At 53.8% G+C, this 20709-nt stretch overlaps 1 protein-coding gene across 4 annotated transcripts in view; it reads left to right on the plus strand.

Moving 5' to 3' along the window:
- PRKAG2 (protein kinase AMP-activated non-catalytic subunit gamma 2) overlaps positions 1-20709 on the plus strand; it is a 258651-nt gene that overhangs the window by 93182 nt on the left and 144760 nt on the right. Inside the window, exon 1 of one of the 4 annotated variants that reach the window (XM_086685908.1) lies at positions 16296-16873. The exons of the other annotated variants lie outside the window; for them this stretch is intronic. Coding sequence (XP_086542034.1) covers positions 16780-16873 — 94 coding nt within the window. The 5' untranslated portion in view covers positions 16296-16779. Of the gene's footprint in view, positions 1-16295; positions 16874-20709 lie in introns of those variants that run through there. 4 annotated transcript variants of the gene reach the window in all.

A 20709-nucleotide genomic window follows, 5' to 3' on the forward strand; every position in this document is an offset into this window, starting at 1 on the left:
AGCTCAGCGGGACTCAGGGAGGCAAACCAGAGATGAGCACGAAGCCTGTGCCTTTCCTGGGTCGGAGAGGTGGACGGAGGAGGGCAGCCCCGGGGCAGGGTGGGGGCTGGAACCAGGAGCCGCGGTTGGCGGTTGGTCTGCCTGGATGGATGGGGAGCGGCCACGGTCAGAGATGCCACCCAGGGCCAGAAGCCAGCTGAGAAAGAAGTCTGGGCGTCACGGCTGCGGGGACAGGTCCCTGTGTGCCCAGCAGAGCAGGGGACCCGCTAGGAGCGCAAGTGAGAACCCACAGCAAGGTGCCAGCCCCTGAGTGGACGCCACCGTGCGACGGTGAGCCCTGGGTGCTGTGCTCTGCCCCTGGGTGTGGCTGATGCATCCAGGCATATCCCTTCCCGCGCACCCCCCCCAGCCCTGTGGTGACAGGAAGCCGAGAGGGTCTTAGGGAAACTTCAGTGTCACCTCCATTGACAGGAGTCAGCTCTAGGATGTCCTTGATATGTGGTCCCACCACTGCTTCCCCGTGTGCAGATTCCCGTGTTTGCCGATCGCTCCCTGGGCATCATTTGCGTGCCGGGTTTTGCACCTCGCTCTCAGGGGACGTCCCAGGACCTGTGCAGCTGGTGCCCATACCTCAGCGGCAAGAGGCCTGGGGAGGGGGGGCGGCCAGGAGGGGAACTTGGCCCTCCAACGTGCCTCGAGGGGCCCTGAGGCTCTCCCTTCCCAGCCACGCTCCGGAGCAGGCAGACGCTGGCCGCTCCCCCACCCCGACCCCCAATCACCTTATTCACTCGCCCCCAAATTCCAGCTGCCCCTCTCGCCCCCGCCTCTGGCCTCCGGGACCTGGTTTTCTTTCCTCCCACACGCGCTCTTCTCACACCCGCCAGCCCGTCCTTTGCACGCTTCATCTGCGTGGCCCTTCCTTCCCGTGGTAGGCACAGGGACGTGACCGGAGCCTGAGTGGCACGCTCAGGGTCGTGGGCACACGGTTAGGCGGGGCCGGCGTCGGGTGGAGGCGCGTGCAAGGCCACGTGGCAAATATTTTAGGCTTTGTGGGCCACCCCACGCCTCTTGTAGACATGAAGCCACAGACAAAATGTAAACCGCGTTCCAATAAATCTTTATTTATAAAAGCAGGCGGCCCGCAGGAACCGACTGAGCTCCCCCCCCGCCCAGGCGTCCCCGTCTCACCCCCTTCTCCATCCCGCAAATCCAGTCTCGCCGCGTCGTCCACACCCTGGCCCTTGGCTGGCTCTGAGCTCATCTCATGGCCAGCCCACCTGGCCTCCGCCACCCTGGGTCCCAGTGATGGACAGACACCTTGCCGTACCTCCTGGTTTCCCCTTCAGAAGTGAGGGGGCTCGGTCCCCATGCTGCTGGCTGCGACAACGACGGAGAGCCCCCCCCTCCCCACAGCGTCGCTCCCCTTCCGAAGCAGGACCGCACCTGACAGCTGGGCAGGGCGTGGCTGTGGAGGGCTGGCCCCCTCGCCCCCCTCGGGGCAGCTCTGAGGGGCCGCCCCAGCTCCCGAACTCTTTGTAGGGGCCTCACCGGGTCTGCGTGGCCTCTCAGTGTCACGTGAGGCCCAAGCCTGCCTCCTTGCTTTCCTCGTGGCGGGTGTTGATCCCCAAATACGAGTCCCGCATGCCAGTTCCCGTCTCGGGTCTGTTTTACGCTGCGCCTGGCTAAATAAGGCTTTCCCTGGCTTGGCTGTGCTCCTGCGCCCCGCATCCCATCCTCAGTCCGCCCTCCCCCCTCCCCACCCAGCCGCCGGCTCAGCCAAAGCCAGGGCAGGGCTCACCAGCCACTGCTGGAGCTTTCTGGATCGGGGCAGCTGGTGAGACTGAATCCTGGGGCCGAGCCGACTTCAGAAAAACGTGACTCATCTTGCCTACCCACAAAGAAAGGAAAAGTATGCGTGGCATCCAAGTTTCCTGAAAAGTTCAGCCAACACATTGCAGAGCTATGTGGCCTGGCACCTAACGTGGGTCCCCTGGGAGAGCGCCCTCTGCTGGCGATCATGCAGGTGTCCCTGAAAGGTGCCAGTGAGGGCGCCAGCCTGGGCTGGGCTGCCGGGTTATTATTATAAGGGGAGGTTGCTGTTCTTTGGGCAAAGGCAAGGGGAGGTTTCCAGAAGAGTCTCCTTTCCCTCGGAGAACTGTGATGGTGGGCCACGGTGGGGGGAGAGGCTAATGGACCCTGCGTTCTGGCCGCGCCGCTTTCTTAATTCCTCGGTGAAAGTAACATTTCATGTTGGCAATTTCGGACTTACAGAAAAGTTGCAAACATAGTACAGAGAATTCTCACGTACCCTTCATCCCGATTCCCCGGCGCGAACATTTTAGCACACTGGCTTGTATCCCACCGCCCGCCCCCCACCGAATATGTAAATATTTGTGCACGTGTTTGTATGAAATCTGAACCATCGAGAATAAGCTGCAGGCATAATGTCCCTTTACCCCTAAATACTTCAGTGCGTATTTCATTCAAATGAGCACATTCTCCAAAGTAGAGTTTACTTATCAAAATCGGGAAATTGACATTCATCCGGTAGTATTCGCTAAAGCACAGGCTTTATTCACCATTCACAAATTATCTCAATAACATCTTTTGGAGGAGGAAACCCCCAGTGAAGCATTGCATTTGATTCTCCTTTCTCCTCCGACTGTCTTCATCCGGAGCAACCCTCTGTCTTGTCTTTTACCATCTCAGCATTTTCCAAGACCACAAGCTGTTCATTGTGTAGACCGCTTCACGTGGGGTTGGCCTGACACGTCCTTACGCCTAGATGCGGGTTCCCTGGTCGGGCAGTGTCCGCGTCTCGTGTCCTGTCCCGGCATCACAGTGGGAAGCAGGTGATGTCACTCTGACCCGTCCCTGCTGATGCTTACTAATCACTTGGTTAAGGGAAGCGTCTGCCACAGTAAGATCCCAATTAAGTTACTATTTGGGGGGCACCTGGGTGGCCAGTTAAACGTCTGACTTCGGCTCAGGTCATGATCTCATGGTTCGTGAGTTCGAGCCCTACGTCAGGCTCTCTGCTGACAGCATGGAGCCTGCTGGGGAATCTCTGTCTCCCTCTCTCTCTCTCTCTGCCCCATCCCTACTCATGCTCGCTCACTCTCTCTCAAAAATAAGTGAACATTTTTTTAAATTATTATCTTTCCCTTTGTAAGCAATAAATATTTCATGGGAAGTGATTTGGGGAGTTCTGTAAATACCTTCTTTATCACCAAACTTCCACTTGCTAGGTTTTTATTTTATTTTTAATGTTTATTTTTGAGAGAGAGAGAATGAGCAGGGGAGGGGCAGAGAAAGAGGGAGACCCAGAATCTGAAGCAGGCTCCAGGCCCTGAGCTGTCAGCACAGAGCCCGACGCGGGGCTCGAACTCACGAGCGGTGAGATCGTGACCTGAGCCGAAGTCAGCCGCTTAACGGACTGAGCCACCCGGACGCCTCTTCATTTGCTAGTTTTAGCACCGGTTGACTAGCCTTGCCTGAATTATGACCAGGGTGGTGGCCAAAAGGTGATATGGTCTGATTTTATCGCTAATTCTATGTCGATTGATTGGAATTGCACTCAGGAAGGAAATCTCCTTTTCTGTGTGTGTGTGTGTGTGTGTGTGTGTGTGTGTGTGGACATATATGTATGTTTGTACTCACGGATTCCTGTTTCAGTCAACGATTTGGTTTGTCACAATCCTATTTGGATGTTTGAGTTGTCCCGGACTTGGCCAGCAGGAGCCCCTCAGGCAGGTCCCTGTTTCCTGTGACCGTCCCCATTGTTGTGGCAGAAACACTGCCTTACTTGCTGGTGCAGCAAAGTGTTCGAGCCTCATCGTGGCCTTTCCCTGCCCTGGCCTGGAATCAGCCGTTTCTCCAAAGGGCCCTCGTTACGTCCAGTGGCCGGTAGTATTTAGAAATAGGATCTAGGCGCTAAATGTGCTCGGGGCTATTGGAGCATCGCTGCTTTTAGGTCCTCTGAGCAGACACACTGGAGACATGCTCACATCTAGGAGAGCAGGTGGATCCAAGAAAGAAGGTACATCCACACAGCAGAGTGCTATGTGGCTGTAGAAAAAAATACACAGATGATATCGTTGAGCCAATATGGCAGCCGTCCCATACAACCGTCCCATCGTATGGACGAATAGAGGGTTCTCAAGAGACACGGAAATGGCCCTTGGACGGTAGTAAAAACGCTTAGACATCAGTACAAAGCCTTCCCCCAAATCCAGATTGTCGAGGAATTCACGAATATTTTCCTCTAGTATCCGCATGGCTTGACTCTTTTTTGTGTGGTAAAATACACACAACGTATCATTTGCCTTCTTAATCACTTTAAAGCGTACCGTTCAGAGGCATTAAGTCCGTTCACGTTGCCGTGTGACCTTCACCACCACCTAGTTTCAGAACTTTTTCATCGCCCCGCATGGAAACCTAACACCCACTACTCCCAACCTCCACCACCCCCCCGCCCCCCAGCTCGGGCAACACCCATCTGTGTTCTGTCTCTTTGGATTTTCTTCTTCTGCTAACTCTGCGTAAGTAGAATCATGCAAAATGTAACCTTCTGCGTCTGGCCTCTTCCATGGGGCATACTGTTTTGAAGGTTCATCCACAACGTAGCAGGTATCAGAGCTTCATTCTTTTCCGTGGATGAATAATGTCCCATTGTACGGACAGACCACGTCTTGTTTGTCCATGGACGCTTTGGGTGGTTTCCGCCTTTTGGCCTCTGTGAACGACGCTGCTGTGAGCATTCACGTCCAAGTTCATGTCTGAACACCTGTTTTCAATTGTTTTGGGTAGAGACTAGGCGTGGAGTTCCCAGGTCATTTGCCGTTTCCTTGTTTAACTTGGTGAGGAATAGCCAGGCAGTCTTCCATGGCGGCTGCACCGTTGTGTGTTCCCACCAGGATTGTGTGAGGCATCCTGTTTCTCTACATCCTCTCCAGCGCTTGGAACTTTCCACTTGTGGTCATCGTCCTTGTTACTGTGGCCATCCTCGTGGCTGTGAGGTGGTGACGGGGGCTTTGACTCGCCATTCCCTAAGGACATCGGGCATCTTCTCATGCACTTGTTGGCCATTTGTGTCTCTTCTTTGGGGCCAAGTCTACTCATTTTTTTCATTGGGTTGTCTTTTTGTCGCTGGATTGTAGAAGCTCTTTTGACATCCCGGGTGGTAGACGCTTACCAGATGCGTCCTTTGTGGATTTCTTCTCCCTTTCCGGGGGCTGCCTTTTCACCCCTTGATCGTGTCCTTTGCTGTACAAAAGCTACTACTTTTGATGACAGCAAAGTTTTGATGACCGAAAATACCTGGACACTAGACTTTTTGAAATGAAGTGGGGGCTGGGGGGGGTGGGGAGCGGCAGAGAAGTGCCAGTGGCCACACCTCATTGATTCTGAGGAGCGACTCTCTCCCGGGAGAGGAGACGGCAGGACAGACTGATGGAGTAGGGGACTGCCTCATTGTCACCAAGTCATGACAGGCTGACTCAGGGTCTGACCATCCCCTTCAAGCCTCCAGTGAGGGGAGAGCAAAGACAGCAGATTCTCTGGATCATTTCTAAGTTTCATACTCTATCACAGACCCCCTTGCTCCACTGCCGTAGGTCTAGTTTCTTTCCAACGTTTCCGCTCAGTGGGGACATCTATAAAGACACACTGCTGTGCTGCTGTTGTGACTCCTAGGCCTCTGTGAGGAGAACCTCCCACCTTCCTCCTTACCCTCTGATCCTGCGAGGACCCTCGACCAAGTCCTCTAAAGGGCAGGAAGCCACCCTCTGGAACATTGGTGAATTAGCACATTCTCCTCATTGGGGGAGGGCTGGATAATGTTCCCAGCTAATCTCCCGCCTCTGGGCCAGCGATAAGAGATAAAAGCCAGATGGCATGCATGCCAGGAGGTGATCTTTCTTCACGCTGCTGCTCACAACGGTGTTTCTCAACACTTCTCTTTTCTTTTTTTAGCTCTTGCTGAAGCAATTTACTGAGAATGCACCTTGCTACTTTTTCCTGCTGGAGATACCGATCACCATTTACTAGATTTTCTTGTTTGTATTTCATTTTGTTTTATCCTCTTTACGTTTTAGTTTTCAGTGAAGCCCTTCAATCGCATGATTGAGGGAAAAAACCAGTTCAAAATGATAGATACTGAAAGGCAGTGATCTCCCATGCCACTCCACCCAAACCCAAATGTGACCTTTTAAAATTGTGTACATATTCAGCTATTATGTGGCTTATCAATGTCAAAGCTTGTATACTGTCTCATCGTGGTGGATGATGAATACGCACTCCCCCACATCTTCTAATTTCCCTTCTTTTTTTAATGTTTATTTATTTTTGAGAGAGAGAGAGAGACAGAGTGAGAGAGGGGGAGGAGCAGAGAGAGAGGGAGAGAGGGAGAATCCAAAGCAGAGAGAGGGGAGGGAGAGAGAGAGAATCCAAAGCAGGCTCCAGGCTCTGAGCCATCAGCACAGAGCCCGATGCGGGGCTCCAACCCATGAACTGTGGGATCATGACCTGAGCCGAAGTCGGACGCTCAACGGACTAAGCCACCCAGGTGCCCCTTCCAATTTCCCTTTGCTTTCCTTTTTTAAATTAATCAACCTTTTCTTTTTATCATCCCCACAAAGAGGTTTCTTAGACATTTGTTTCTAATCACCCCCATGCAACTTTATTTTTTTTTAATTTTTTTTAATGTTTTTATTTTTGAGACAGAGAGAGACAGAGCATGAATGGGGGAGGGGCAGAGAGAGAGGGAGACACAGAATCAGAAGCAGGCTCCAGGCTTTGAGCCATCAGCCCAGAGCCTGACACGGGGCTCGAACTCACAGACCGTGAGATCGTGACCTGAGCTGAAGTCGGATACTCAACTGACTGAGCCACCCAGGCGCCCCTATGCAACTTTAATAGAACGGATGTACCATATATTATTTATGTACTATGTGTATATCTGCACTTTATATATGAAAAATAGTAGTAGCCGTCCCCAAGAGCCATTATCACCCTCTTAGAATAATGCCTTAGTTAGGAAGGGAGTTGATGGGGCACCTGGGGGTCTCAGTCAGTTAGGCATCCGACTCTTGATTTTGGTTCAGGTCATGATCTCACAGTTTCATGAGATCAAGCCCCGCATCAGGCTCTGTGCTGGCAGTATGGGAGCCTGCTTGGGACTCTCTCTCTCTCTCTCTCTCTCTCTCTCTCTCTCTCTCTCTCTCTCTCCGCCCCTCCCCCACTCACACTGTCTCTCTCTCTCAAAAATAAACTTTAAAAATTTTTCATGAAAAGAAAGGAGTTGAGGTGAGTGATGTCAGTGAGTATAGTAACATCTGACTAATTTGGGATAAGGCCAATCCGAATTAACGAACAATCTAAATTATAGAATGGCATTTTTTTATATTTTGTCAATATCAAGAAGTGAACCAGCCACTTAAGTCAACGTTGTAGATGTTTGAAACTTAAACCACTCGAGACGCCTGGGTGGCTCAGGGGGCGCCTTGGTGGCTCAGTCGGTTAAGCGTCCAACTCTCAGTTTCGACTCAGGTCCTGGTCTCACGATTTCATGAGTTTGAGCCCTGTATCGGGCTCTGTACTGAAAGCGTGAAGCCTGCTTGGGATTCTGTCTCTCTCTCTCTCTCTCTCTCTGCCCCTCCCCTGCTCATGCTGTCTCTGTCTCTCTCAAAACAAGTAAACTTTTAAAAAATTTTTTAGAAATTTAGAAACTTAAACCACTGAGCACCAAAACCATGCATCTTTTTAAGTGTTAGGTACATTGTGCACTTTGCAGTGTTCTTATCCAAAAGATACGAAATACAACGTCACCGTCTGCAGATGATTTCGGGTCCTCACCAGATTGCCCCGTGATGCACGCCAGCATATCCAGCCGGCCAGCACTGAGATACAGGGACTGGGTTCTGGATCGTGAGGGCTTCTGACTGCCCTCTTCTTACCCTCCGCACCTCCTTTCTTGTTCCAGCTACCTGCTCCACGGCAGTCTGTGTTCTTCCCTGAATAGCACCCCCTGCCCTCCCATCGCAGAGTGCTGCTGAGAACCAGCGTTCTTTGTGTGTGTGGTTAAAAAGAGTAAATTATTAGGAGCAACGTCCCTTGGTTCTTCGCTCAAGAGAAAAAGAAATGCCTGGGCTTTGAGGGTTAGGGCTGACGAGCAGGGTTTTGTCCCAATTACTTCTGACTTCTGGGTCTAGATCGGGTGTGGGGACCGCAGCCGAGCCCCTCCCAGCACACGTCCCAACACCTGCCCGGCCAGGCCCGTCCGGCGCCGTCCCCTGATGCACAGCCCAGGCAGCCAGCCAGAGGAGGTGCCCTTCCGTCGCCGAGGCTTTGCTGCTGCGGGTTTTCCCCACGATGTCCTTGAGGCACACGGAGTCTGAGCCAGCGCTCAGAGCCGCCTGAAGGGTGAGACGATCCTGCCCGCCTGTGAAGTGCTCCGCAGCTTTCAAGATATTTAATCGTGTCTGAGTCCCTCAAAACTTCCGTGCGGGGGGCTCGGGTTGTGTTGCGGTCTCTTTTATGGGCGGAACGTGGAAGAGTAAACTAGATAGCTCAAAACCGCATGCCGATAGGTGAGCCTGCGTTGTTTTAGGGGCCTTTGTTTGACCTAAGGTATCTTCAGCCTTCCTGCTCACCGTCTTGTTTATAACATATTTCACGAAATCAATGAAAGGCAGACTTCAGCTCATGTTTCGTATTTTAATTTTTTTTAATGTTATTTTATTTTGGAGAGAGAGAGAGAGAGAGCACGAGCAGGGGAGGGGCAGAGAGAGGGAGACACAGAATCCGGAGCAGGCTCCAGGCTCCGAGCTGTCAGCACAGAGCCCGACGCGGGGCTCGAACCCACGAACCGCGAGATCACGAGCTGAGCCGAGGTCAGACGGTCAACTGACTGAGCCCCCCAGGCGCCCCGCAGGTGTCGTATTTTAAACTAGTGGCTTCACCCAGATGAAGGGAGTGGAGAAGCAGCTGGGGTCACCTTCTTTGAGGAGCCCCGGGTTCTGGAAAATGGAAACCGTGTTTGGCCGCCCCAGGGGCTGAAGGCCTAGGTGGCCACCCTCTGTCTCCGGCCGAACGGGGGAGCTGATGAGGTCTTGACCCTTGCCAGTTGCCAAGGGTTTTGCACGTTCCTTTATCACTTTGGCCTTTCCAAGACATAATTCACAGAAAGAACTAGATGGAAAATCCAGATGCTTGGCCTCTGTAATCTTTGGAGTCTAGTTTTTGAGAGTCGTTACTCTTCAGTCCTTGAGCTCTGGGCTCACCCTGGCCCCTCTGAATGCTGCAGTTAGGAGCCGCTCTGGTCTCTGGCACCTTCACAGCCCTTGGCCTGGCAGAGAGACCCCCAGGGACTGCAAGGGCCACGAGGAGGGGTTAGGTAAGGCCCCCACTGTGGGGGGGAGGGGGCTCTGTAATTGGAAATCCAGAGGTAGGTGGGTCTCAGGGGGGATCGCTCCTGTGGGTATTCCAAGGACGGTCTGGCCCCGTGAGGACCCCCCCCCCAAGGCCCCCCGATGCCCCCTGAAGACTTTATGAACATCTAGGAATTCATACTTTTGGGTGCTGCCCTTGGGCATGCTAAAAATAATTACTGCCATTGTTTTTTCCACTTTTTCTATACTCCCCCGTATTTTTCAAGTTGGCATTCCTGTTGTCACCGGGTTTTGACGTCACTGGTGTGAGTGGAACTATTCACGCTGAGGGGGTTTGTCTTTACCCAAAAAATCAAGTTGGACACCACTCACACCGGAGTCTCCACACTCCTGCTCGTGGGGGCGGGGGTGAGGGGTGGCAGGCAGGAGGCACAGGGGCCTGAGTCACGGTGGGGCTGTCGCTCTCCAGGGCCTCCGCCTCATCAACAGCTCCGGGAGGGGACACGGAAGGCCCCGGTGAGGTGACATGGCAGCCTCACTCAGAGTCAAGTGCCACAGTGACCTTTAGAACTTTCCGTGAAACACGACCCAGTATTTTGCAACCAGCAGGAGGGTGTTAGCAAATAAGTGCTGCCGCTCCCGCTCGGCTCCAGGGGGGGACCCGCTGCCCTCTTACATAATGGGATTTTGTTTGGCTCACGGCCCTTCAAGGGATCTGGGTGCTTTTCAGGTACTGTCACATGATCCTCGAAGGGTTCGGAGTCAATTTCCCATTGAAGTGTCCTTATTTACTCTTCCCACATCCCGACAGAGAAGAGGCGACCCGAGGACCTCAGTGCCCCTGAACGGGGGGCCCGGCGACCCCGCGTCTAGCCCCCCAGCCCCACCCCTGACCCTCTGGCGGGATCCTGGACACGTCATTTTCTCGGAGTCTCCATTTCTTTTTATATCTTAAATCGGATCGTGCGGGCTGGCCTCCTACCTCCCAGCGTGGTGGGGAAGTCCTGAGCACGGTGCTTTGGGAACGGTCTACACGCTCTGTTCCGATGAAAGGCGCCCTTAACGGGGTGGGGCTCCTGGTGGCAGCCGGGCCCATCCCCTGGCTGCTTCTGTCTGCACGGGGAGCTCATCCGGCGAGAGGGCGCGCTCGAGGGGTGCCATCTGGGCTGTGGGAACCCGTCCAAAAGGCATGAAGTGCCTTTAGTGAGGGCGGTCTTCAGACGCTCTCTCATCCGGGCCCCTTGTGGCCATTTCGGGGAATTGTTCGCAGCTGCACAGGACCCAGTACCCAAGTGGCTTTGGTGACAAGGGTTTTGGCCTTTAAAAAACTGTATTTTAATGTAATTGGAAATCCAGAGGTAGGTGGGCCTCGGGGACGGGGGGGAGGGGGGATCACTCCTGTGGGTATTCCAAGGACTGCCCGGCCCTGTGAGGACCCCCTCAGGGCCCCCTGCTGCCGCACCCCTATGTGTACAGGGTGGGGGGGGTGACGAGCAGAGGTCAGCATCAACCATGGTGTCCACTGCAGAGAGAGCACAAGTCCTGCTTGGGGCCACCGCCGGCAGCCTGGAATGGGACCAAGTCATTGGGACGACAGGTGCCTCACGTCTTGTCACCTGCCCCCAGGCCGAGGGAACAAGGCCTCCCGGCTCACCAGCTGAGAGCTTCCAACGACTGAACTGGCTTATTACCTGCGTTGTGGGGACACGAGGGTCACCGGAGGGGTCTTACACGTCGGAACTCTGTGAACGTGGTAACGCTCCCCGCACGGAGCGACAGCCAGCCCGGCACAGGGAAGGAGCGAGAGCTTCTGTTTGCTGGCCTCCTGGAGCAGTGGCGAGAGAGCACAGTCCTGCTGGCCTGTCTGCGGCCCCCGCGATGTCCCCTCTCCACCTCCCCTGCCTCCCCCAGGGCCTCTTGTCACCTCCACACTCGGGCTTCTGAGTGGTGTGCAATATTCAGAGACCAGCCCGCCCAGTAAAACGCACACATCGGGGTAAAGAGACCCAGTCCCTGTGGTCATGCGGTGGCCCTCAGCCCTACCCTGAGGATGCGGCCGCAGGGCAAGTGCAGAGCTTTGGCTGACGGAGGGCCTCCAAGGGCATCGGTCGATGCCCCCCAGGTCAGGATATGCCACCCCCGGGGTGACCGAGGGCACAGGGCACAACGGGCTTCTGTTCTCGGGCCCACCTCCCTGCCCACGCGCCAGCCTGAAGAACTCATCCGCTCGGTACGATTCTGTTTCCCCCATCAGGTAAGATTCCCACGACCAGAGGCTTTCCGTACAGCTTCGGAGGGAAGAAACACACAGACACACAAAATAACAAAGCAGGCTCACGGTGTGCCCCGTCTCCAGGAAGTACCCTTCGGCACCTTTTTATTTTTCTGACTGTCAGGTGTAGGTTTGTCGCCGAAAACCTAGAAGGACAGCAACAACAGAAATAAACGACACAATTGGCAAGACCCGTACTTCCACCAGACCTCCCAGAACTTGCTCAGTGGTGATCCGGAGGCCTTGTTTGGCCAAGTGCGAAAACCCCTCTGCCCCAGTTGCCTGGTCCTATGCCAGGCTTCCGGGTGTAGCCCCAGCAAGTGATTTGTAAAGTACCATCTAGAAAGACGCAGGTCCTTTAAAAATATATTTTAAAACACAGTACCAGGGGCGCCCGTGTGGCTCAGTCTGTTGAGCGTCCGACTTAGGCTCATGATCTCACACTTCGTGGGTTTGAGCCCCGCGACCGGCTCTGAGCTGGCAGCTCGGAGCCTGGAGCCTGCTTGGGATTCTGCATCTCCCTCTCCCTCTGCCCCTCCCCCATATGTGCGTGCGCTCTCTCTCTCTCTCTCTCTCTCTCTCTCTGTCAAAAATAAACATTAAAAAATTAAAAAAACTAAAAATCTTTAAAATACAGTTTCATCTTGGAAGCCATTAGTTCCCTTTTTTTTTTTTTTTCCAGTCCTTCCCTTAGAAAAAAATCCCATCTGGAAAGGTTTCCATTGGAACGTCTTCCCACTACCTGAATCACTCTGGCATAAAGGGGTTTTACCCTGGTTTGTTTGAGACCGTCAGCTGATGGAAATGGTGAGGAAGGCAGCATTTTTAGTGCTCCCGTGAATGGGCGTCTCTCCCAGCCCCGGCCAGCATGCCGTAGGAAGGGTCCTTGGTCCCTTAACCAGCAGCGTGCACGCGTCCCCTCTCCCAGAGCACCGGCATCTACCTCTATTTGTGGAGGTAAATAAACAGCGCTGTCCCCAGTTTAAGGAATTTCAGGCGCCTGTGAGTTGAACAGGAAGACCCCAGTGGTGAGTGAGCCAATTGTTACACTTCCAGAAATTCTGCAAGTCGGTCCATGCCGCACTGGTGCCTGGAAACGGGCCACTGTTGGGGCATTTGCACCGCAGAACGTGCAGACCACAAACCAGTCGTCCCCCTGCCCCCCAGACTTGTGCCTGCTCATCATTTCCCAGGACACCACTGCTTCTTTCGGAAATCCGATGTCACCAGCAGCCTTTTCCTCTGCCCCTGGGTGAAACTGACCCTGGGAAGAACATCTTGAGTGAGGTCCAAAGTGCGTGTTGGTGTAGGTAGGGTCTCTTTGGGGATTTGTGTCCATGTCAAGGCCGTCATGCTTGAAGTCACCTAGGGTTTCTGAAAGCTGCATTCAAACCTGCTCCCCAGCTCCTTCCATCCCAAGCTTTCCAGGACCCATCCCCCAGGACAGGGAGCTATGCTGGGCCAAACCCGTTTTTGCTGAATCAGACCAACTCCACCATTTCTTTCCAGAATATTCTGTCACCGTCTCATTAGCAGAACAGTAGCCCTGAATGATCTGGGTAATGCTTTTCTTCTTTCTTCTTTGCCACATCCTTTAAGCCCCTCTACAAGGCATCAGACGTTCCCGCTGAGTGAGTTCGGGCAGTGTGGAGCCCAGAGCTGAGCACAGCAGCGAGCCTCGGCCTTGCAGCGCAGAGAAAGCAACAGGGCTCCCCGGTTCTCTGCTCAGCAACCTGCATGCATCTGTGGGAGAGGCAAGCAGGTCCGCGTTGTGTTTCCAAAGCATGGCACGCTCATGGGACAAGCCAGGTGTCCCAGACTCAGGCTGGTCCGTGTCACAGGCTGGACGGTGATGGGAATCGAGACTTTCAAACGTGACCCTTCTCTCTTTCTCCTGTAAGTTCTCCGGCCTAACGATCAAAAAGTGCAAAGGAGAAGAGAGAAATTTCCAAATCACTCCAGTCCGCTGTGGTCCTGTGTGGCCCGTAAAATTCAGCCTAGGGCACTGCCCAGACCCTTGTCTCACTGGTGGTGAATTTTCTTGTGCACGTGTATGACAAAGTTCGGGACAGGGCAAAGACGTAAATCTCGGAATCAGGTAATGTGGGTTTTCCCAGCTTGTTAGTTGTGTGATCCGGGTCAAGACACCTCTCTGACTCGGTTGTTCATCTTTAAATAAAAGGGTATTGGAGCACCCGGGTGGCTCACTTGGTTAAGCGTCCAACTTGGGCTCAGGTCATGATCTCGCGGTTCGTGGATTCACGGGCTCTGTGCTGACAGCTCAGAGCCAAGGAGCATATTTGGTCAAAAGGAAAATGAAAAGTTTTTGTCTAAGCCAGTACACCGTTCTTGTGCCATACGATAAAGAACGTAGCAAGCGATCACATTTCAGAGTTTAGCGACTGCAAGTGAGCGAGTGCAAATTCGTGTGGAACATAAACAGTGACTGTGGCATGCCCGATGGTCCTGTGCCTCGTTTATGTGGCCACTCACTCATCGAGTGGTGATTAAACCTCTACCAAATGTACAGGACAGTTGCTGATGGAGCGGATTAGTGCTATGAATAATTCAAAGACATTCTTGTCCTCTAAGAACTATATTTTAATCAGTAAAATAATATACCCTGTTTGCCGAGCGCCTACCCCATGGCGGTTGGAGTGCTGGCTACCTCAGTTATTATTTTCTTTTGTCCTTCCCACAGTCCTGTGGGGCAGGCGTTATTAATACCATTTAATTAAAAAATTTTTTAAACGTTTATTTATTTTTGAGAGAGAGAGACAGAGTGCAAGCGGGGGAGGGGCAGAGAGAGAGGGAGGCAGAGAATCCGAAGCAGGCTCCAGGCTCTGAGTTGCCAACACAGAGCCCGATGCGGGGGCTCGAACCCACGAACCGTGAGATCATGACCTGAGCCGACATCAGAGGCTTAACCGACTGAGCCACCCAGGCACCCCAATTTATTTTTTCTTTTCAAGTAATCTACACACCCAGCGTGGGGCTCGACCTCACGACCCTGAGATCAAGAGTTGCACGCTCCACCAACTGAGCCAGCCAGGCACCCCTGCTCTGTTTTTTTTTTTATTATTATTTTTCAATCAGGAGAACATTTCAACTTCTGTGAGGAGCTGAATTGGTAAGATTAAAAAAAAAAAAAAAAAGGAAATCTCAGTGGGAAAAACCTACCTACTCAGTCTTTTTCAGAGTTTAATCACAGTGAGTGTGCGCTGCCATATTTAGCAACAGAGATGATCCTCTCGTGCCTTGGGGGACCCAGCTGGAGGGGGGGGTCTCGCGCCTTGTTTGGGGAGGCTGTGCTGGCCTGGCCTGGCCTCTCTCCTTTCCTCCAGACCCTCCAGCCCTCCAGGCCAACTCAAGCTCTCCCTTCCAAGCGGGGCCATGCATATTGCCCCTCTGGCTATTTGCGTTGATGGCACTCATTGTCCGTGCTGGCCACTCACTGTTGAACGCATCCAGCTTTTTGTTTTTGTTTTTGTTTTTGTTTTTATGCAGTCATTATTGCTTTATGGTTTATCATTGTCGTTTGCAAATTCCTTGAGGGCAAAACTATTTTGCTTGTTCATTCATGCATCCTTGCCACAAATACCTGATCACTGTTTCTATCCATCAGTCCCGGGAGGAAAGAAAAGGCACACTGAACACACATTAGAAGTGTAGACTTCTAGAAGTAGATGAAACCCTAATGGGATCGAGTCTTGTCGCGATTCACAGAGGGGGAAACTGAGGCCCAGAAATTGGAAGTAACGTCTCAAGATCGTGAAGCTGGTTAGTAACACATACTGTCACTTCCCTTTAATCTAGTGTAGATATCAGCAAAAAAAAAAAAAAAAAAGAATTTTTTAAATTTAAAAATTATTTTTCAGAATGCCTGGGTGGCTCAGGCAGTTAAGCATCCAACTCTTGGTTTCAGCTCAGGTCGCGATCTCACTGTTCGTGGGTTCGAGCCCCGTGTCGGGCTCTGCACTGACAGCGTGGAGTCTGCTTGGGGTTCTCTCTCTCCCTCCCTCTCTGCCCCTCCCTCCCTCTCCCCTCTCTCCAGAGAAATAAATAAACATTTTTATAAAGATAAAAATTACTTTTCTGTCTTAGCTTTTTACAGCGGTTTTTAGTCACACAACACATAGAAAGGTTTTTGATCGGGGTTTGCCTTAGGAGTTAAGGAGATTAGAATTCTAGCCCTGCTTCTGCCGTTAGCTACAGGACCTTGGACCTTCCTGAGCCTCAACTTCCCCGTCTGTGATGGAAGGGGACGGACTAGATTCTGTCTAAAAGCTCTGTCCTGCCACAATTCTTGAGAAGCCCGGGCCTCAAGTTGTGCATTTGCTGAAGAACCTTCCCTTGAATTCCGGAGCCCCCCCTCCCCCCGGCCCCATCGCCCCACCTCACAGGTGGTCTTGTATCTTTCATCGAGCTGAAATAGATTCAGCTGATTCCCAGCCCAGGGACTTGTGGCTTCTCCACCGAGCAGCAGCCGGAGCCTCCTGACCCCGTGGAGCCCTGGAACACATGAATCAAAATAGTTGTGTGATGTCATGTCATAATGGGAATGTGCGCTGGCCAAGAATTGTCTGTACAGGGCGGTTTCCTTTTACAGTCTTTTTAAAGAGACATCTGCGGATCTGCACATGACGGGAGAGCCTGGGCTTCGTTTGCCTATTTAGTCTTCCCTCCTTCTCTGATTTTAAGGAGCAAAAAGTCCCGGAGTGTCTGAGCGCACAGCTGACCTCAACTACATAAACAAACCCGCGGCAGCGTCTTGCCTACTTAAGGACAGGGGCTGCTCCACCGCTGCGGCCGGAGGTGTGGCGGGGAGGACGGCTGAGCTCTCTCTCCGAGCCTCCGAGGAAGGACTGCAGTGGGCTTGCCCTGCGTGTCCCGTGGCCGCCGGCCCCGAGAGCGACCCGTGCCGTGCTGGGGTGAGGGCCCCGGGCTGTCGCTTGAGCACAAGCCGCGTCTCTAAGCTCTCGGTGGCTGAGCTGCTGGGTGGCCCACACCTGCCGGCCGTTGCTGCAGCTCTCCCGGCCCCCTGCCATCTGGTGCTGACACGGGTTCTGCGGGCCTTGGTATGGTCACCTGCTGCTGCTCCTGTGGCCACCGCTACCCATGAAACGCTTCGGCAGTCTCAGGGGGAACAAGAAACACAAGGACCCAAACCGGAGCACGGAGAGGCGCCAGTCGGAGCCCCACGGCCTTTTCGGTAGGACGCTGCCCTTTGCCTGGTTTTCTGCCAGTCTGTGCTGTAGGCGGGGAAACCCCACGGCATGGTGCGTGCGTGTGTGCGTGTGTGTGCGCGCGCGCGCACGCACAGCCTCCTGAGCGGTAGCTGTGTGCAGGTGTAATTGCCAGGCAGTAGTTAGAGGACTAGGTTGGCAGGTGTCTCTGTATTGATGGAAGTGCTTACCATGAACTGCCCGACGTTCCTCTGAGACCCCTTCCTGTGTCTCACCCCACCTGGCCCAATGAGGTTGGTGATCGATTGGATTGTCATTCATTTAGGCAAAACCCGCAGCTTGGGAGAAAGAAAGAATGGACTGGAACTGTTATTTTCGGCTATTAAGGATGAAATGTGTGTGTGCAGAGAAAACTCGTGTTGGGGGTCAACGGGATGGACCCTTCGCCCTATGGCTGAGCAATCGGACCAGGGGTTCATGTAGGAGGGGAAGGCACCTGCCTGATTCGTGTCCCCGGGGAGAGGGGTTTGCTTCGCGATCTCCCTGGCGTCTGGAACCTTCCACGGCTCCCCCACACACGGGGTTGGGACCAGTGTGACTGACTGGGTCATGAGGGGCAGCGTCTGTGATTCAGTACCTCCAGTGACCTGTGGATTTGGGGTCAGTTTTCCCTCCGGCTGGGTGGCGTGACAGGAATTCCAGAGCATTCTGAGCTCCCTGGAGGCGTGGCTAAGACCTGCCCATTCAAAATTCGACGGGACACTTCTTCATTTTAAGTTCCCGGTGGCCACGGCCTGTCTGACGCAGGGTGATCCTGAGTACCCCGCTGTGGGAGGGACCGAAAGGGCCCCGCGCACATCCCGGGGGTAGTGAAGATGCCAATCCAATTGTACCAACTACTTCCAGAAAGCCTCTGGGGGGCCCAGTGCGAGGCTGGTGACCCTGGGGCGTGCGGGCAGAGGAAACAGCAGCTCTGGAACCAGGGAGTTTTTGACCTTGTAGAGGAACGTAGGAATAGTGTCTGATCGGATGCTACGGTGGAGTTGGGTACGAACACGCCCGCCCTTGCCCCGGGGGCGAATGGCAGATGTCTTTGGACTTGATTCATAGACTGTGGTTTACAAAGAAGACTCTTGCTTTAAATAATAAAGTAATAAACACTCATTTACCTTAGAATTAAATCTGAACCCAATATTTAACTAAAAGTCTCGTTTTGCTAACGCGGAAGGGCAGGGCCATTATTAAAAGCCTGTTACTTGCCAGACCGTGGTTTCCCCTCCCGCATGTCAAATTTGGCTGTCATCGTGTCTCCTACGCTCCTGAGATCAAAAGTTAATATTTGCGTGTCGACCAAGTTTTATAAGCGCTCACGTGCACATGGCCGGCCCTGACCAGGGTCGGGGACATCGGGGCTCCCTCCAGAAGCTTCCTCTGGGGTTCAGGAAGCAGGCGGAGGCCACTCGAAGCGGCCAGAGCCCGGGCATCCAGGTTTGTGGTGTATCCTGTCTTTCCTTTTGTCAGAGTCTCAGGGTGCGAGGAGCTGAGAGCAAGGCCAGGGGGCAGGTGTCGGCCCCTCAGACTATGCCGGGCGGGGGGACGGCGAATGAAGAAAAAACAGTCGGAGAATGTCCACTGGGCGTCCCCTCCCCTCCGTGCCTTGCTGACCCTCACCCGCCTGTCAAGACTCCGCTTAACCTTCCCTTCCCTAAAGCCCGGTCACCCGTCCTGTGATCCCCTGGCTTCTTGGGGACAGGGATATGTCCCCAAAGCAGCCTTCTATCCCACATCCTCACCAGACTTGCTGGTTATGGGACGCATCGTTCCTGGTAGGTGAGTAGGGATCGCTTCAGGTTTGTTTTTCTAAATTCCCTTTCAGCCGGCCCACTCCTTCCTACGGTGGCCAGGGAATTTTAGAGGAGGCCTCTTCTTTCTCCAGAAAGCTTCCGTGAGGGTCGTGACGATGTTTGTCCTTCTCTTCCATTTTCCTCAAATCGAGCACACGCAGGTGGCTGGTGTGGGCTCCTCACTCTCCGTGGCCGGGCCGTACTGTCCCAGGAGCCACGGACTTGTCCACGGAGACACATCCTTGCCGCACACACGTGCAGGTGCACACACTCACACGCAGCTGTCCCCACGGCCTCCTGAACAACTGAGAGAGAAGGAGAGTCAGGCCACGGCCAACCGGCCGTTACAGAGCCTGGAGGGCAATCATATTCGCCTGGATGGCATTTTCCTTCGGAAGTACGTGGCTCTCGTCGGGCTTTTGAACACTTCAAGGCTTGTGATAAAACACCCTTGAAGGTTCGGATTCACGAAAAGCTCATCCCTTCAAACCCCCTCAGAGTTTAGCATCTGCCCAGATCTCCTGCAAAGCTAAGCAGACGCCTCAGATTTTCATGCTCCGTGTGATACATGAGTGATGATGTCGACTTCAGCCTTTTCTTGCAGCCTCTTTGGTCAACAGACATCCAGATTATGTTGACAAAGAGCATGTGGCAATGCGAATCAAAAATGCAAAAGGAAGATTAGGAAAGGATTATGCTCATCAGATAAAAGAGGGCTGGCTGCAGTAACTTTTCTCCCCTCTGCAATTAGAGGGGACTAATTAAAAGAGGTAGGGCGGGCGCCTGGGTGGCTCAGTCGGTTGGGCATCCGACTTCGGCTCGGGTGGTGATCTCGCAGTCTGTGAGTTCAAGCCCCGCGTCGGGCTCTGCGCTGACAGCTCGGAGCCTGGAGCCTGCTTCGGATCCTGTGTCTCCCTCTCTCTCTCTGCCCCTCCCCCACTCCTGCTCTTTCTCTCAAAAATAAAAATAAAAACCATAAAAAAAAAAAAAGATAGATGTACCTAGAGTCTTAAGAGACCCCTTCTGGGGACCGCACCGGAGACAGGAAGTGCGTCAGGAAGCTGGCACTCCGGCCCCATCCGGCAGGCGTCTAAGTAACACCGAAGACCGAAACCTCTTTCTGGTGGGTCTTTGCTTTACGGCGAGCTTCCCCTTCCCATGACCCTCCTCGGGATACGTATGACCACTTCTGGAGCAAAACTTCGGGGTTCCCCATGCCCAGGTCCCCTCGTCACCCCACACTGCCTGGCCCAGCTTGTCCCCTGTGTGTGCAGGCAGGTCGTGCACGGCCAGGCATGGTGCTGGGGGGGACGTGTCCCTGGCTCTCTGCCTCAAAGCAGCGGGCCTGGCCGGACAGTGACATCTGTGGTTCGTCCTGCCTCCCGCAGCTGTCCCCCTCTGCTCCCTGCCTGTCCCTCATGCTCTTCGCGTAATCGCGGTTGCCCGGAAAGACCCCAGTGTCCACTCAGTGTCTCGTTCAGATACTCGTACTCCCCTCTCACGGAAAATTGCAAGCGTGTAGAGACGTAGGGGGAACGGCATCACACAGCCGTGGTCAAGTTCAGCAGCGCCCGGTGCTCTGCCAATCCCACCAGCGTCTGGGGGCACGGCGGTGAGCAAGACACCTGCCACCCTCACTGAGGCAGACACCTGAGATGGTTTTTTTTTTTGAAATTGTGGTCAAATAAAACTTCGCGCCCTACCCGCTTTGAGGTGCACGGTGCAGTGGCATTCATCCCCGTCCGTCTCCGGAGCTTTCCGTCACTCCCAGCTGAAACTCTGCACCCGTGAAACAACACCTCCCCGTCCACGCTCCCCGGCCCCTGGCCCCCAGCTTTCCACTTTCCGTCTCTCGGAATTGACCGCTCTAGGGGCCTCACGCAAGCGGAACCACCCAGTGTTTGGCTTGTGCGGTGGTGAGCGCTGTGGAGGAAGAGGCAGGATGAGGGGTCGGCCGCCTGGGGGTGGGGGGGGAGCTCTTCCCCTGCCAAGGCTTGGGGAAGTGGGCCATGCAGGTC

Source organism: Puma concolor, chromosome A2, assembly GCF_028749965.1.
Source record: "Puma concolor isolate L17-30 chromosome A2, mPumCon1.1.hap2, whole genome shotgun sequence".
Lineage (NCBI taxonomy): Eukaryota > Metazoa > Chordata > Mammalia > Carnivora > Felidae > Puma > Puma concolor.